We start from the raw sequence: 18,936 nt of genomic DNA on the forward strand, positions 1-18,936 counted from the left end.
ACTCGTGGGGAAGATTGGGAAGAAATAGCCAGTTATTTAAACTGTGTCATGAATGCTCCTTTTGTGGTCAACAAGTTCTGGAGCGTGTCTTGAAGCTGGAATGTCTGGCTCTCAGGCAGTCTTGCGACATTTTTCTCTATCCATTCGTGGAACGTGGGCATCACTGGCTGGCCAGCATTTATTGCCCATCGCTATTTGCCCTTGAGAAGGTGGTGGTGAGCTGCCTTCTGGAATCGCTGCAGTCCATGTGCTGTGGATTGACCCACAATGTGGATTGACTCCCGTTAGGGAGGGAATTCCAGGATTTTGACCCAGTGACTGCGAAGGAACGGTGATATATTTCCAAGTCAGGATGGTGAGTGGCTTAGAGGGGAACCTTCAGGTGGATGTGTTCCCATGTATCTGCTGCCCTTAGCCTTCTCGACGGAAGTGATCATGGGTTTGGAAGGTTCTGTCTAAGGATCTTTGGTGGATTGCTGCAGTGCTTCCTGCTTTATAGTTACCAAGATTTCAAATGAGTCATTTGACTCAAATGGACCACCCCAGGCTTTCTTGTTGAGTTTGGTCCATCTCAGTGACACCAAGAAACATGGAAAAATGAGCATTGGAGGTCATTTGGCCCTTTAAGCCTGCTCTGCCACTTATTGCGATCAAGGAAGCACAGGCCTTTCAATGAATGGGGATCCAAAAGGTGAGAAGTCATTTTGGCACAGCTCATGATGGAACAACACATCTCAAGCAGCAACTCCAGACTTGCATATTGAACTGTGCACTATGCTCATTTGTAGTTGCTGTCCAATTTGCACATAAATAATCATAAGCACTGCTAGCCTTTCTGTTACATAAGAACATAAGAACATGAGAAATAGGAGCAGGAGTAGGCCATCTAGCCCTTTGACCCTGCCCCGCCATTCAATAAGATCATGGCTGATCTGAAGTGGATCAGTTCCACTTTCCCGCTTTCTCCCCATAACCCTTAATTCCCTTGCCTACCAAAAACCTATCTACCCGTGTCTTAAATAAACTCAGCGAGGTAGCCTCCACCGCTTCAACGGGCAGAAAATTCCAGAGATTCACCACCCTTTGAGTGAAGAAGTTCCTCCTCAACTCCATTCAAAACTGCGCCCCCCCCTATCTTGAGGCTGTGCCCTCTAGTCCTGCTGTCCTTTCTGAGCGGGAAGAACCTCTCCACCTCTACCCTATCCATCCCCTTCATCATCTTATACATCTCAATAAGATCCCCCCTCATCCTTCTAAACTCCAACAAGTACAAGCCCAGTCTATTCAGCCTCTCTTCATAATTCAACTCCCTCAACTCCGGTATCAGCCTAGTGAACCTCCTCTGCACTCCCTCCAAGGCCAAAATATCCTTGCACAAGTGCGGCGACCAAAACTGCACACAGTACTCCAGCTGCGGCCTCACCAGTGCCCTGTACAGTTGCAGCAAGACCTCCCTACTTTTATATTCAATCCCCCTCGCTATGAAGGCCAGCATCCCATTCGCCTTCCTGACCACCTGCTGCACCTGCAAGCTGGGTTTTTGCGACTCATGCACAAGGACCCCCAGGTCCCTCTGCACCGTAGCATGCTGCAGCTTTTCGCCCTTTAAATAGTAATCCCTCCTACTATTATTCCTGCCAAAGTGGATAGCCTCACACTTGCCAACATTGTACTCCATCTGCCAGGTCCTCGCCCACTCGCTCAGCCTATCTAGATCCCTCTGCAGACTTTCCACACCCTCCGCACAATTTGCTTTTCCACTTATCTTTGTGTTGTAGGGCAAAGGATGAACTCATAGAAACACCGAAGCAGGAGGAGGCCATTCAGTCCTTCGAACCTCCTCCATCATTCACTTTGATCATGGCTGGTCATCAAATTCAATATCCTGATCCTGCCTTCCCCCCTTATCCCTTGATCCCTTTAGCCCTAAGAGCTAGATCTAATTCCTTCTTGAAATCAAACAATGTTTTGTCCTCAGCTCCTTTCTGTGTTTGTGAATTCCACGCATTCACCACTCTCTAGGTGAATAAATTTCTCTTCCCATCAATTCTAAAAGATTTACCCCTTATCCTGAAACTATGACCCCTAGTTCTGGACTCCCCCACCATCAGGAACATTCTTTCTGAATCTACCCTGCCTAATCCTGCTAGAATTTTATAAGTTTCTATGAGATTTTCTCTCAATTTTCTAAATTTATCCTTAATAATAGCTGTGGAGCATGTGCGTGAGGTGCTATGTCATGCTGATGTCACTCACCGAAAGAAAAGGACTGAAAAACACCTTAGGGAACAGCTCCAATGATGTCTTGGTCCTGGTTAACCTTAGTAAATATTCTGTGTGCAAATAATTGTGTTTTCAACAAAAGACCCCACTGCCTCTCGCAAGATCTCTTTTGGAGTCAGAAGTGAATGAATCCTGAGATAAAGCCATGATGGTGGCAGCAGTGATTACACCCTCAGTGAAACACCAGAAACTGGTGGGAGAAGCCTCAAGTGAACCAGTGACAATCGACTGGTGAAGGGTCTTGAGGCTGAAACTGCAACCACTTTGGAGACATCAGAATAGTCGTGGCTGATGAGACAAACAGCACGGGAAAAGACAAACCCAAATCAGGGCAAGAAAGGGTTATTATTTTGCCCTGACCAGAATCCTTTCAAAATATAGAGGAACCCAGGCAGGTCCAGCAATGGCAATATCAATTTACCCAGTGCGGCAATGCACCAGGTCAAGAGAGTATAGAGGAAATGATCAAGTTAACAATTTTGTAAACACTAATGTGAGAATAGCAGACAATAGCCCAAATTTCCCACCTACTGCAGGAATTATAATGGGCGAGACGGAAAATTATACAGACCGTTTAAAAGTCCGTTGACCTTGGGCAGCATTTCCGGTCTTGGAGCACTTATGGCCAGAAAATCCATCCAATGTGGACAAAGGACAAAGGGCAAAGTAAATTAGAGCACAGGAACAGGCCCTTTGGCCCTCCAAGTCTGCACCGACCATGCTGCCCGACTGAACTAAAACCCCCTACCCTTCCAGGGACCATATCCCTCTATTCCCATCCTATTCATGTATTTGTCCAGATGCCTCTTAAAACTCACTGTTGTGTCCGCTTCCATTACCTCCCCTGGCAGCAAGTTCCAGGCGCCCACCACCTCTGTGTAAAAAAACTTGCCTCCTACGTCTACATGTGCTGCCAGAAAGTGGGGTGAATGGGGGTGGTGTTGAAAGAAATGTAGCAAGGCAGCAGTCAGGGAAATACATAAACCACCATCCTCTGATTTCCCCGGTGAGGCGGGCAGGATGAATGCCTTGTGCAAATTGTGCAGTGCCAAGACTGTGACAAGTTAAGCCACGTTAAAGTGAGCCCAGCGATGGCAGATGTCAACAACCGCAAGCAGCCAGCAAAAAAGCTATCCAGTGAGAATGAGGCACTTAATTCCAAATTTGATCAAACCGATCGTTCAGGGGCCATACCAGCGTTAACTGGATCCCACACCTGGGTGTCATCAGCAGGGCATGAAAGAAGGGGAACTTTCTCTCAGTAAAGAACAGTTGCCCAAGTTACAAGGATTCTAAAGCTGAAGAGTGCCAAAGCCAAACTTAAAATTGAGCATCGAACGCAGCTTGATAACATTGAAATTAAACATATATTCAAGTCTAACTATCAAAAACAGAACTACAAACCCAGCTATTATAGAGTCATAGAGGTTTACAGCATGGAAACAGGCTCTTTGGCCCAACTTATCCATGCTGCCCTTTTTATTTAATCCCTAAACTAATCCCAATTGCCCGCATTTGGAACTAGCACTATTAGTAAATATATAGCGCGACATCCCTGGTCTTTGTAGTTATTATGATTTAATAATGGGTATTTTGACCGGAATGGCCCATCCCTAATTTTAAGTGCTGAGTTAAGTCCTTAGTCATGCAGTATAAATGATAAAGGAGTACAGGAGTGTGTCAGTGATGTACTGCTTCTAACAACCACTGCACCAGATGAAAGAGCTGGCCCCGGAACAACTATCTGAAGAAGTACTGAGACTAGCTATCTTGCCCATTAATGCTGAGACACTTGCAGTACAAAGGCCTGAAACTGATGCTGAACATTAAAACAAGCCTGCCGACCAGATCAATCAAACAGAAACTTCATATAGATCCCTGTTCTTAAATTTATTCCCTTGTTGCTGGTGGTGCAATCCTACTTCCTAAATCTGACCCTGAGATATGGTTGCCTGCAGTGCAGCAACCTCACACTGAAGCTAGCATGGAAGTGATAGCACTTCCCACAGAAAGATAATTCCCTCCCCAAAGAGTGGTAGGCTGGTTCTCCTTTGCTCATCTCCAACAGTATCTTCCGCACGTTCTTTGTTCTTCATTTTGTCCATCAGGTTCATTCCTCGCTCCGGTATTGAATGCTTCTCTTGTCAGCACAACAGTAGTAAGCTGCAACGTTTTGTATGAGGAGTGAAAGCTGGCAAGCTGGCCCTTTCGCTTTCCTCCAGTTGGCATTACAGAAGGTGTGAATTTCAATTTGCTCTATACTCTTTCAAGAGGTTGTGATTGTTTGAGTTCTGGAAGATTCTCTTTTGAATTTGTTTATTTCTTGATCCGTCGTCACTGCCTTTATATTCAGGTCATGGTAGGAGTCAAAGCCCCAGAGCCACCCGTCGTGAGAAGCTGCTATCCGGCTCCACCAATGTGTTTGCCTTCCAAGGGGATGATAAAGGCAAACATGCAATTTCCACATCCTCCAAGAGAGCCAAATGGATTGTTGAGGATTAATATCTTAGCTGAATGTGACTTGGGGGTGTGGAGGAGGGGTGGTGTTGGGGGGTGGTAGAAGGGTGGAGTTTTGCATTGTACATAAACTATAAATGGTAAGTGAGTGTAATGGTTTTTTGGAAAGTAGAGTAGATGGTTAACTCTAACAGTATTAACTGAGCAACTGAAATGATTGACCTCCAATAACCCCGTCACCTTCCTTTATGACCGATATGACTCTGTGTGACAATCTGCGGGAATTTTCCCTCCTCATTCCGATTGACTCCCGTTTTGCTGGCGCTCCTTGATGCCACATCCCACTTGATGGAAAGGGCTGTCGGTCTCACTCACCGTGAATAATGCAGTAGAAGAGAACTTGCAATACTGCTCCAGGCAAACCTGTGACAAGGTGTTCAAAGACTGGGGGTGGAGAGGGGGTGTGTGTGGGGGGATCACAGATAATTAAATAAGAACTGTAGAAACAGATTATTTGGCCCAACTAGTCTGTGATGGCATTAATGTTCCAATAAAAATCACCTCCACTTCCCTCCACCTTACCTCAGCTTCACAGCAAATCTTTCTATCCCTTTATCTCCCATGTACTGGTTTGCTTTTGAAAGCATCTAAGCTATTTGCTTCAACCGCTTCATGTGGTAGCAAGTTCCACATTCTAATAATCTCTGATTAAAGAAATTTCCCCTCATTTCCCTACTGGATTTGTCAGTATTTATCTTGCATTTACAGCCTCTAGCTTTGAATCAAAAGTGGATGCATTCCACATCGACCGTGCTCAGACCATTCTTAATTTTAAAGACCACATCCAGTCTCCTTCAGGTATTTTCTTTTTGAAGGAAACATAGCCCCAATCCTGTTTTTGAGTTGATTTTGATTTGATTTATTATTGCCACATGTATTAGTGTGCAGTGAAAAGTATTGTTTCTTGCGTGCTATGCAGATAAAGCATGCTGCTCATAGAGAAGGAAAGGAGAAAGTGCAGAATGTAGTGCTACAGTCATAGCTAGCTGGGGTGTAGAGAAAAATCAACTTAGTTTGAGGTAGGTCTATTCAAAAATCTGATGGCAGCAGGGAAGAAGCTGTCCTTGAACCCAAAAGACAAAATGCTGGAAAATCTCAGCAGGTCTGGCCGCATCTGTAAGGAGAGAAAACAGTTGAGTTTTCAAGTCCAGATGACCCCGTGTCAAAGGGTCTTGACAAACACTCTTGACAAAGGGTCTTGACAAATGGTCATCTGGACTCGAAACATCAGCTTTTCCCTCTCCTTACAGATGCTGCCAGACATACTAAGATTTTTTCTTTTTGTTTCAGATTTGCATCCGCAGTAATTTGTTTTTATTATGGAAGCTGTTCTTGAATTGATTGGTAGGTGATCTCAGGCTTTTGTGCCTTTTTCCTGATGGAAGAAAGTGGAAGAGTATGCCCAGGGTGTGTGGGATTAACCTTTCCTAAATGTTCCACTCTCTTAGTTCTCTCCAGTAGCATGCTTGTAAATATATTTTCCAGGACTTCTATATCCTTCAGAAAGTATGTGACCAGACTGTGTATAGCGCAGGGCTCAAAGCGTTTAATTTTCCTAAAACTGGAAATAAATCTCAGTTGCTTTGTTAGCACTTTAATTGACTTCAGTTTCTGCTCTGAAAAAAACGAGCAAAAGAGTAAGGGAAGTCAAGCAAAACTTTTTAATTCAATATGTAACCAAAGTGTGACATAAATTCTCCAGCAGTCCATTAATTTGGACAAATGGGCTGAGGAGATAATTAGAAGAGCAAAATGCAATGGATGCTAGCAACCTGAAATAAAAGCAGAAAATGCTGCCAGCGCTCAGCAAATCTGGCAGCTTTTGACTCTGATAACCTGAAACATTTACTCCCGTTCAGGTGTCAGCGCTCACAGCTTCATCAAGCTCCTAATCCCTCTGAACCCTTACTTTTTTTAATTCATTCATGGGCCCTGGGCGCCGCTGGCTGGCCAGCACCTATTGCCCATCCCTAGTTGCCCAAGGGCAGTTGAGAGTCAACCACATTGCTGTGGCTCTGAGGTCACATATCAGACAGACCAGGTAAGGATGCCAGATTTCCTTCCATAAAGGACATTAGTGAACCAGATGGGTTTTTCTGACAATCGGCAATGGTTTCATGGTCATCAGTAGATTCTCAATTCCAGATTTTTAAAAAAAATTGAACTCAAATTCCAACATCTGCCATCGTGGGATTCAAATCCATGTCCCAAGAACATTGGCTGAGCTTCTGGATTAATAGTCTAGTGATAATACCACAGGGCCATCACTTTATCGCTCCTCACCACCTTCCTTTGTCGCCATTCCTACTTCCAAATATCACTTTTTGTCTCGTTTTCACTATCCTCTCTGTCCCCTTGAGAGTTGCTGCCTGACTTGCCGAGTATTTCCAGCACCATCCGCTGGAAATCCACTTAGGAAACCAGAACTAGAGGGCACAGCCTCAAAATTGGTGGTGGTGGTGGTGATGGTGGGGTGGCGGCGGTGGGTGGGGGTGGGGGGGGTGGTGGGGGGGGGGGGGGGGCGGGATGCAGTTTAGAACAGAGTTGAGGAGGAACTTCTCTCAGAGGTTGGTGAATCTCTGGAATTCTCTGCCCATTGAAGGGGTGGAGGCTACCTCGTTGAATGTGCTTAAGTCACGGGTAGATAGATTTCTGATCAATAAGGGGATTAAGGGTTATGGGGAGCAGCCGGGTAAGTGGAACTGAACCACTTCAGATCAGCCATGATCTTATTGAATGGCGGGGCAGGCTCGAAGGGCTAGATGGCCTACTCCTGCTCCTAATTCTTATGTTCTTAAAAAAAATATTTTTGCTGCAGGAAAGGGAGTCATGGATATCAAGAATATGGTGGGAAATTCAAAAGGTGCAGTTCATCTATTAAGGAGATACAGGATTCCTGAGACTTTTTTTGTTCCCAGTGGAGCATATTTCTCAATTTTATCACCTCACCCCCCTGAATCTCCTATGATCCCACCCGAGGACAACAGAGAATGGCGTTCTGCAAACCTCTCCCGCCCCAGAATCGTGGCAGATGTGCTGGTAAAATTCTGGAAACAGGCCCTTCAGTCCAACTTGTTTATGCCGCCAAATTTTACAACAAAGCTAGTCCCAGTTGCTCGCATTTGGCACATATCCCCCTATACCCATCTTACACATTTATCTGTCAGAATGCTTTTTAGAAGACAGAATTGTATCCATGTCTACTACTGCCTCTGACGGCTCATGCCAGACATTCACCACCCTCTAAGTGAAAGAATTGCCCCTCTGGACCCTTGTGTGTCTCTCCCCTCTCACCCAAAACCTACACCCTCTAGTTTCACACAAAAACAGAAAATGCTGGAAAACCTCAGCAGGTCTGACAGCATCTCTGGGGAGAGACTAGTGCCAACATTTTGAGTTTAGATGACCCTTCTTCAGAACTAGATGAGGTTCTGACAAAGGGTCATCTAGACACAAAATGTTGGCTCTATGCTCGCCTCATGGATGCTTTCAGACCTGCAGAGATTTTCCAGCATTTTGTGTTTCTGTTTCAGATTCCAGCATTCGCAATATTTTGCTTCCCTCTAATCTTAGACTCCACGACCTTTGGGAAAAGATGTTGACTATTTACCTTATCTGTGCCCCTCACCATTTATAGACTTGTATAAGATCAGCTCTAAACCTTCTACTCTCCAGGGAAAGCAAGTCCCAGTCCATCCAACTTCTCCTTGTAACTCAAACTATCATATCCTGGTAGCATCCTCATAAATGCTTTCTTTCTATTTTAACAATATCCTTTCTGTAATAGGATGACCAGAATTGTACACAGTAAATATTAATCTTGATTTTAATTATTATGTTAATTTTTTTTGGTTTCCATGTTCCTAACAGGCACTTCAGTCATGGGAGTGACGGCAACAGACGCTGATGATCCAGTTTATGGCAACAGTGCAAAATTAGTCTACAGCATCCTAGAAGGACAGCCGTATTTTTCCATTGAGGCACACACTGGTAGGTGGTCATTCCCAAGTCTCCAATTCTCTCTTCCGGACTCCTTGCATGACCAAAAGTCAACCAAGTTGCTTTATGTCTAAGCACATACTACTAGAGGCCTAATTCCATTGAGCTGTTAAAGTTTTCAATCATGTTTTGTCTCAGTAACTGTAGAATTCCTTCTTTCTTCAAAATAGACCATGGACATCTGGTACGATTTTAAAACTTCTTCATTGAGCATCGTTTAAAATTAGCATTTACAGAAACCGAAATAAGGATTACTTGAGAGAGAGAGAGAGAGAGAGAGAGAGGGGAGAGAGTTGGGGGCTGGTTCCGCAGTCAGACCCTGATAAGACCTTGTAGGATTCAACTGAACGACAACAATCATCCCAGTTGTCCACATTTGACCCATATCCCTCCATACCCATCTTACCCATCTAACTGTCTAAATGCTTTTTGAAGACAAATTGCATCCTCCTCTACTACTGCCTTTGAGATCCCCGTCCAGACACTCACCACCCTGTGAATGAAATAATTGCCCCTCTGGACCCTGATATATCTTTCCCCTCTCACCTTAAACCTATACCCCCTCATTTTTCACAAAAACAGAAAATGCTGGAAAACCTCAGCAGGTCTGACAGCATCTATGGGGAGAGATTTACCAGGATGCTGCCTGGTTTGGAGGGTCGGTCTTATGAGGAAAGGTTGAGGGAGCTGGGGCTTTTCTCTTTAGAGCGGAGGAGGATGAGAGGCAATTTATTAGAGGTTTATAAGATGATGAGGGGGATTGATAGAGTGGACATGCAGAGACTATTTCCTCAAGTGGATATAGCTGTTACTAGGGGTATCACTATAAGGTTTACGGTGGGAGATATAGGAGGGATGTCCGCGGTAGATTCTTCACTCAAAGAGTGATTGGGGTGTGGAATGCACTGCCTGCTGTAATAGTGGAGTCGGACACTTTAGGAACTTTCAAGCTGTTATTGGATAGGCACATGGAGCACACCAGAATTATAGGGAGTGGGATAGCTTGATCTTGGGTTCGGACATAGCTCGGCACAACATTGAGGACCGAAGGGCCTGTACTGTGCTGTACTGTTCTACATAATAGAGCAAAGTTTCAATTCTAGATGACCCTTTGTCAGAACTGGATGAAGGTTCTGATGAAGAGTCATTTAGACACAAAACGTTGGCTCTACTCCCTCCCCACTGATGCTATAGGATCTCTTCATTCCTCCAACTGGATCATCAGACTCCACTCTGGGGCAGCAAGGTGGCACAGTGGTCAGCACTGCTGCCTTATAGAGCCAGGGACCTGGGTTCAATCCTCGGCTTAGGTCACCATCTGTGTGGAGTTTGCATGTTCTCTGCATGGCTCTCCGCCGGGTGCTCTGGTTTCCTCCCACAATCTGAAAAATTGGATGTGTTGACCCGAATAAGTGCCAAAGTAGGGGAATTTCACAGTAACTTCATTGCAGTGTTAATGTAAGTCTCACTTGTGACTAATAAATATAGTTTAAACAGAAGAAAAACAGACAGCTGCTACTAACAATATAAGAATTTGGTTATCTTTTGTTATTAAAATATGGGGTCCAAGCAAACTCCAGCTTTCAAAAACAATTCACAATTGTGTGACCTTGAAAGCTTCTGTTTGTGTAAAACTTTGCTTGCCTTGTACTTTCAAATGTAAGCAATTTTGAAGCTAAAGCCAGAATTCCAAACTGAGTTTTCAAATGCGGTCAAATTAGCTTAAATTACCTTTAAAGCACAGCACAGTCAGTTATGTTAGGCACAAATATCTTAACATGAAGCACTTCAACTAATGCGAACCATACAGAGGATCCCACAGAAACTAAGCACAATTAGATCGTGTTTGGCACCTGGGTGAGAGACGCTCAGGGAATTCTGGGTGCTATCTTTGGCCGTAGAATATGGAGGGAGAGTAATGGAGTTTTCTGGGATTGGTGGAGTGCTGGAAAGGGGGCTGTGTGGATGGGAGATGTTTGCGTGGAGGCAGTTAGGCCTAAGCCTGGGACTGGCCAAGGGGGCCATCTACATGTTGGTGAGAAGAGAGTTTGCTGCGGTTGCCAACCTTCTCTTCTGTCATCTTGTCTGCACCGGGGGGGATCCTGGAGAAGAAGCAGGTGGGAGGCAATTTTAACCCAAATGGGAAATGCACGGGATCTGGTGTATCATTGATCTTGCAGTCCACTCAATACTATGTGCTGACTTCAGTGAGAGTTAAATTGGGTGAACTGTAAATCCACCATTGCACCCAATCCCAACTGTATTCCAACTGGCCCGACAGATTAAAATTGTTCCGATAGTGTGCAAGTTTTCTTGAGATTTTCACGACCAGTGGATTCTTCAGGGACTGCAGGGGTACCAAAAAATGACATTTTTTCTTGAGTATCATTAAATAGAATAATAGAAACCCTACAGTACAGAAGGAGGCCATTCAGCCCATCGAGCCTGCAGTGACAACAATCCCACCCAAGCCCTATACCCGTAACCTCACACCTTTACACTGCTAGTCCCTCGACACTGAGGGGCGATTTAGTATGAACTGCCCACCTAACCAGCACATCATTTGGACTGTGGTAGGAAACCCGAGCACCCCGAGGAAACCCATGCGGACATGGGGAGAACATGCAGACTCCGCACAGTCACCCGAGGCCACAATTGAACACAGGTCTCTGGTGCTGTGAGACAGCACCGTGCTACCATGCTGCCCAATCTTCTTGTTAAATATTTAATTCCTTATGAGTTGTAACCCCCTGCCCTGCTTCTGCTTGTTTTTGTCTTGTTTACTGACACAGGGGCATCCAATCTTCCCTTATTGATTTATTTAGGTAGGGCCATCCCACATCGAGAAAGAGTCATGGGACAATTTATCAGGTCAGCCAACATTCTGTGCGTACGTCTCACAGAACATAATTCATTTTGTCCTCTTTAGATGACTTTTCTCTATATGGTTGGAGAGTAACGGTTCTGGCAGCTGGTCGGGAGAGATTATTACAAAGGCAAAGCAAACCATTCATTCCAATTTGTTGACTCATTTTCCCCCATCCTCTTTCTTTCCCATTCTCAAAAGGTGATATGTGTCGCTGTTCAGATTGAGGCAATTATTTTCTTTTTATGGAGGGCTGATGTGATTTACAAGCACGCCATAGTTCCCTTCTTTGCCTGTGCAAGTCTACAACCATGATATTTCTTGATAATACTGCCTCCACACTGGTGGAATTGAGCTATTAGGCAGTGGTTGACAAATAATAGCTTCAACTGCAATGTCAAAACGTATTCTGCCAGGCTGCAAATTGCCAGTCAGCCCCTCTGTGAGGACAACCTTGACATAGCTGAGAATTTGTGGGGCTGAGAGGAGAGAATGCCAGAGTAGCGTGTACTCGTCAACATGGGTTTATGCTGATGGTCCCTTGAAAAGCCGTAACCTTGTGATAATTTGACCTCGCAATGTGAACTTGACAGCAGACTTAATTTAAACTGCCTTGCATATCCAATCGTTGTTGGCACAACTCGGACAGAGAAAAAAATGATGGATTAAATGGTTAAGCGTCCTGTAAAATGTTCACCTCCACAACCTGTCAGAGGGTAAGCCAAAGGAGATCTCTCATAGCGTTGCAGAGCACACCCGATTGAGGCAGGAAAACCAGGCTCACTCATGTCAACTGCAACAACATATACAGCATCTTTGATATAGAAAAGAATCCCAAAATGCTTCACATGTGTGTAATCAAGCTAAATTTGACACTGACCCAGAGGAAAGGGATACTAAGGCAGATAACGCAAAGCTTGGTCAAAGGGTTTTAGGTCGTAAATGAACAACTATAGGTAGAAATGTGGAGAGGTTGAGCGCTCCCAGAAATGGGGATGTAGCCAACTGGAAATACGGCAGCCAATAGTGAAACAATTAAAACATCCTTTAAACTTCGCCAGGAGTGTATGGTGAAGCTGAGATCTGACTTACTTGTTATTCAGTCCATTATTAAGCAACTTGTTAACATTGATTAACAAGGTCCACACATGAAGAGTGTCTTCTTGAGTGAGGCACTGTTGGGCCATAGTGCTGATCTCCCAGAAAGCCATCAGTGTGTATAGGGGAGGTGATGGCTCGTGGCATTATCGCTAGACTATTAATACCCAAAACTCAGCTAAAGTTCTGGGGACTTGGGTTTGAATCCCGCCACGGCAGATGGTGGAATTAGGTTTAGGTTTATGTACTAGCGGCACAAGTAAGCGTACATTAACACCACAACAAAGTTACTGTGAAAAGCCCCCAGTTGCCACACTCTGGTGGGTACACTGAAGGAGAATTTATCATGGACAATGCACCAAACAAGCATGTCTTTTGGACTGTGGGAGGAAACCAGAACACCCAGAGGAAACCTGCACCAACACAGGGAGAACATGCAGACTCCACGTAGGCAGTGACCAGGAATTGAACCTGGGTCTCTAGTGCTGTGAGGCAGCCCTGCTAACCACTGTACCACCGTGTCGCCCAGGGATCTGAATTCAATAAAAAAGTCTGGAATTAAGAATCTACCAATGATCGTTAAGCTATTGTTGATTGTCAGGAAAAGCCATCTGGTTCACTAATGACCTTGAGGGAAGGAAATCTGCCATCTTTACCCAGTCTGGCCTACATGTGATTCCAGAGCCACAGCAATATGGCTGACTATCAAATATCCTCCAACAACTAGGGATGGGTAATAAATGCTGGCCAACCAGTGACAACCATGTCCCATGAACGAATAAAAAGATAGGAATTTGCAAATGAAATTCATGGCATTTATTCTTTGGAAAGGGGCAACATCCACATTTACATTATTTGTGTGATAAACTTAAATGGATTGTCAATTTTCTGATTCATAGACCATGCACCCGACTATGTTAAGAGCTGCATTTATACCATATTTCTGCTGTCACTGTGCAAACAGTTTCCGACCAGAATTTATCCTTTGAATGTTCAAGTAGTCTGATGTGAAGCATTGAGCTGAGAATCAGAAAGTCAAAGCTCTGATCTGCTTTCTTCCCATCTGAAAGTTAGGTTTTTTGTAATAGTTCCTATTTAAAGGTTTAGCAAAGTTAGAGGTTGTTTCAGATGAATATTAATGGGCAACAAAGATACAAGGAGGAGTCAAAAGAGTTTATAAGGTTATTATTTTATTGATCGTGGGATTCACTCCATGTTGAAGTTAGTAATGCAGACAAAATACAATATTTCTGTTGGATGGCAGAATGCAACAACATAGATAAGTTGGAAGAAAGTCTGGCTTGGGCCTTTATATCTTCCAGTTGGTGTGGAGATCTATCCTTCTGAGGGAAAATAAATTGGAAAGAATTATAAAGCATTCAGCAATTGACCCTGCATATTAATAGCAACATAGAAACACTGGGAATCTTCCATCATCCATCCCAGCTTCCCATCGAATGCCTCTGTGAATTAATACATTAGTGCTTCCTACATTAATGGGTTACTATTAGCTTGATGAGGCTAAGGAATGCAAGGCTAAAACACTCTTCACATGAGCTGTACTAATGCTGGGAAAAGACATTGCAATGAATTAACCAATGGAAACTTTACCCTTCTTTAGTACACAATTATTGCGTGAAAAATTAGACTCAGTAGCATCTGTTGCAATGGTGTCTGCTGATGCTATCTGGGGACCAAAATGGCATCAGCGTTGCACTGTGGTTAGCACTGCTGCCGCACAGTGCCAGGGGCCCAGGTTCGATTCCCGGCTTGGGTCACTGTCTGTGTAGAGTTTGCACGTTCTCCCCGTCTCTGCATGGGTTCCCTCCGAGTACTCCAGTTTCATTCCACAGTCTGAAAGCCGTGTTGGTTAGGTGCATCGACTTAAAAGATGCCAGAGTGTGGCAACTACGGAAATTTCACAGTAACTTCATTGCAGTGTGAATGTAAGCCTTAGTTGGGACTAATAAATTTACTTAACTTTAAGGCTTTTGATGTTTTTATTTGATGTGATGCACACATCTCAACTTCATAGAATCCCTGCAGTGTAAAAGGAGACCATTAGACCCATCGAGTCTACACCAATAACAATCCATTCAGGCCCTATTGCTATAATGCCATGTATTTACCCCACTAATCCCTCTGATACGAAGGGGCATCTGCCACAAATTAAGCCAGGCATATTGGTTGGATGGTAGCTGTGTGCACTGCCGTGCGTTGGAAGCATGTAGAGCAGACAGATCTTGATGTCAATCTGTGTACAATGCTAATATATGATGGCAGTGCTGCCATTTTGGAGCTTAATTCCCCATCTGATGGCCTCACTTCACCCCATAGAGCTGGACATGCATTAAACATCAGGAAACACCCACTCCCACCAGCACGATAAAGGATCATCAGTTACTCGCTGGTTAGTTGCTGAATGATTTCTTCTGGCAATCAACAAGCATTTGTTACTTTCTGCAGTTGCTTCAAGATGCAGGTGAATACAGGGATAGGTGTGGCAAACCCTGAAGGAACTTAATCTGACTTAAAAAGTGTTTACGCAAACCAGGCAGACATGTACACAAGTGTAAAATCATAGAATCCCTACAATGCAGAAGGAAGCCATTCAACCCATTGAGTCTGCACCAATTACAATCCCACCCAGGCCCCATTCCCTCAATCCCACATGTTTACCCTGCTAATCCCCTGACACTAGGGTCAATTGACCTAACCCACACATCTTTGGAGTGGTGGGAGGAAACAGGAAAAAACACACGCAGACACAGGGAGAACGTGCAAATTCCACACTGACAGTGACCCAAGCCAGGATTTGAACCTGGCCCCATGGCACTGTGAGGCAGCAGTGCTAACCACTGTGCCACCATGCGGCTTGTAGGCTTTCCCCTTGCATTAGAGCTTGAAAGGGAGAATGAGTACATGCAAAGAATGATTGGTGATAGAGCGATGAGGAGTAGGAAGACTGGTGGCAATCTATTTAAGCCCTTTCCACCCAGACTGTACAGGAAAAGAACAACTTGAATTGAGCTATCAGCAAGTCAACTCCAAGTCACCATTCTGGCCCTCATTTTACTTTCCCTCTATCACTATCACATCAGCATCTCAGCATCAATCGGAAAGTAAAAGGCAAATTGTCAGCATTATCTCAGCTGCCACACCAAATACATAGGCTGAACAAAACTGATTGCAATTAGCTTTCAATTTACCCTTTGCTTCTTGGCTGTTCATCCCATGGCAACCTCAGATCTCATGGAGTTTTCATGTCACCTAATGATGGCAAAGTTAGACAACCAATTAATTCTCTTTCTGTACATTTCTAACTCCTTTGCCACTAACCACTCCTTCTAGCCTGATAATTCTCATCCTGGTAAGTTTTACAAAAATAAACACCCAGTTATCATTTTCCATGCAAGTTAAGATCAGACAGCCTCCACAGTTTATGCACAATGCCAGTTTGTGGCAAGTTGGGATAATCCGTCCTTCCTCATTGGATCTCAGTTGGATATTTTGAGCTTGTTGGGAATGAACCCTATGGTATAGTTTATTTGTTTCCTTGCCGGTACACCCAGAGGTAGAGACAATGTGGGGAAACCACAAAATTGGCAAAAATAACTCAGAGTATGACTTGTGCTATAATGTTTGGGTATTAAACTCTCTGTGTTGTTTAAGATCAGCATCCTGAAAGACACAAGAAGTAGGATTTTATATTCTCGCTCGTGCAAGACTGGAAGTTTCTGCCCAAGGGCAATGGGCATTCTACTAAATAAATCTGTTTGATCAGAAAGAATTGTGGGTGGTAGAACTCCGGTGAATATTTCTGGCATATTTGTGAATGGCACTGGCCTCTTATGGACCATGTAATTGTGTTGTCCTGTTCTCCCCTTGACCTCATTAGTAAGTGGAATGACTTCAACCAGGCCATTGAGATTGACCTATTGGAATATGAACTCCCTGATTAAGGATCCAATTGATAGATCAATCAGGGAATCTTTTCCTTGTACTTATCTGGGAGTGCCAGTTCCTCTGACACCCCCCAGAAGTAGGATGCTTATTGCTAGCACTCTGTGTACTGCTGTTAGAGTTAGTAAATGAAGAGATTTTGGTGAGGGGACTTCTGCCCCCAAAGATTTATTACAGAAAGTAGAAAAGGAAGCCCTTTTTTTTTGGTCTTCATGCCCCGAACCAAACCTCCTGCGTTCAACAGGCAGGAAGCTCACCAAAGCATCCTACTCTGGCCACCAAAACAGCAATAGCATCCCCATCGTTAGATGAGTAAGTAACCTAAATGATTATGGCGTGGTTTTCTTCAGGAGAGTTGAGTTAGAAACTTCATTTTGCTCTTGAGACAACTCGGGCTCGAAGCCAATGAGAAAATCCAAGTCCTTTACGATATGTGTCAGTTTCACACCAAAAGAGAGAATGCTCCAAAATCTCAGCAGGTCTGGCATCATCTGTAAAGAGAGAAAGAACAGACATTTCGAGTCCAGATGACCCTTTGTCAGAGGGTCGTGATAAATGGGCAGCTGGACTCAAAACGTCAGCTCTTTTTTCTCCTTACAGATGCTTCCAGACCTGCTGAGATTTTCCAGCATTTCCTCTTTTGGTTCCAGATTCCGGCATCCGCAATAATTTGCTTTTATCCAGTGTGTCAGTTTCACGCCCTGTGTATTAAAAGGTGAGAGGCAAATTTCTTCATTTCTCACTTGGCCACAAATAAGTGCCCTGGGATACTTCAAATATCTGTCCAAGTTGGTGAGTCCTGCTTTCACCCTCACCTTCAAGCCGTGTGTCTCAGATTACAACTGTAAAATCATGCAACCCTGCAAATACATGAAAGTTTTAGGTCAGGTGAGGGAGGAGGAAAATTGAATCAAATAGCGTGTGACGAGCAGAGCTCACTCAAACCTTGCAGTTGACTCTGACATTTAGATTAATGTGTGGGAACTTCTCATATTATTTCTACTTTGCTCGTGCCTTGGCGTCAAAAGCATAGTATAATCTCTGTTAAATCTACTCACTGTCAAGCCTACTCCATGTTCAGTTGAGAATTGCTTGAATGGTTCAGATGGAGAACAGTCGAAATAAACAAGTTAACAGAGAGTAGGTGGACCTTTTCAATGGACTGTGTGTCTTGCTTCCTTAGCCAATAATACTTACAACATCAATGCTTTTTTTTTGTTGTTCTCGTCCAATTTGCTTCCTGCCTTGCTGAAAGTGCTGGAATCAATTCCATACAAACTACAGTCAACCAGGGGATTTTCTGAAGTGTGAACCAATATTTATCCTTCAACTAACAGCTTAAAACAGATTACCTGGTCATTCGCTATATTGTAGTTTGCGTGACCTTGCTGGTCAAATTAGATGCCACATTTCCTGCGTTACAGCAGTGAGTAAACTCAATTTCAATAGCCGTGAAGTGCTCTGGGGCAGGCTGAGGTCATTAAACACATTATATAAATGCAAGTTCTTTCTTCCCAAATTGCCATCTTTTTGTAAGCCAAGCTTGGCGGGTGAAGGTTGATGAGGTCACGTCAATTTGAAGCCTTCACTCAATATTCAGTATCCACCTTGGCTTTCGTGAATCTTTTTTTTATTATTCTTTCACGAGATGAGAGGGTCCAGTAGAGGGCAGTAGAGCGGCGATGCTGATTGGCTGTCGGGGGTGGGGGGGGGGGGGAAGATGTGCGTCAGAGCTGTCGTTGCTTCTGGAAGGAGCACCTCAACGAGACACCCTCCGTGTTCAAGTGAAGGCAAGCGTCCAACAGAGGGCAGCAAAGGGGTGACGCGGATTGGCTGTTCTGGGGAAGATTTGCATTGGCGCAGTAACTGCTTCCGGAAGGTGGTTTGTGGAGAAGTTGTTGTCAAGGGACATTATACTGCTGTCTATTGACTACAGGAAGAACTTCCCAGCTTACCAGCGTCACGGCAAAGCAACCTTTTGAAGTAGAGCATCCCACTTCCTGAACGCTCAACAATCGATTTATGGTTCGATGCCTTAATTGAGCAGAGTGTGAGCGGCCGGAGAATTCTTTTTCCTTTGTTCTTTTTAGTTCAATCGGGCGACATGTTCGGTGCAGGCTTGGAGGGCTGAAGGCCCTGTTACTGTGCTGTAATTTTCTTTGTTCTCTTTGTTCACATTTGGAAAATTCCAGCTGTTCTTATGTAGTCTG

The 18,936-nt window shown here is 44.2% G+C and overlaps 1 protein-coding gene across 1 annotated transcript in view; it reads left to right on the forward strand.

Moving 5' to 3' along the window:
* LOC145341771 (cadherin-8-like) overlaps positions 1-18,936 on the forward strand; it is a 232,801-nt gene that overhangs the window by 116,964 nt on the left and 96,901 nt on the right. The window contains exon 4 of the mRNA XM_080186694.1: positions 8,671-8,790. Within this exon, the coding sequence (XP_080042820.1) occupies positions 8,671-8,790 (120 nt within the window). The remainder of the gene's footprint in view (positions 1-8,670; positions 8,791-18,936) is intronic.

Source organism: Carcharhinus amblyrhynchos, chromosome 4 (genome assembly GCF_965287045.1).
Source record: "Carcharhinus amblyrhynchos chromosome 4, sCarAmb.v2.hapA, whole genome shotgun sequence".
In the NCBI taxonomy this organism is placed as follows: domain Eukaryota; kingdom Metazoa; phylum Chordata; class Chondrichthyes; order Carcharhiniformes; family Carcharhinidae; genus Carcharhinus; species Carcharhinus amblyrhynchos.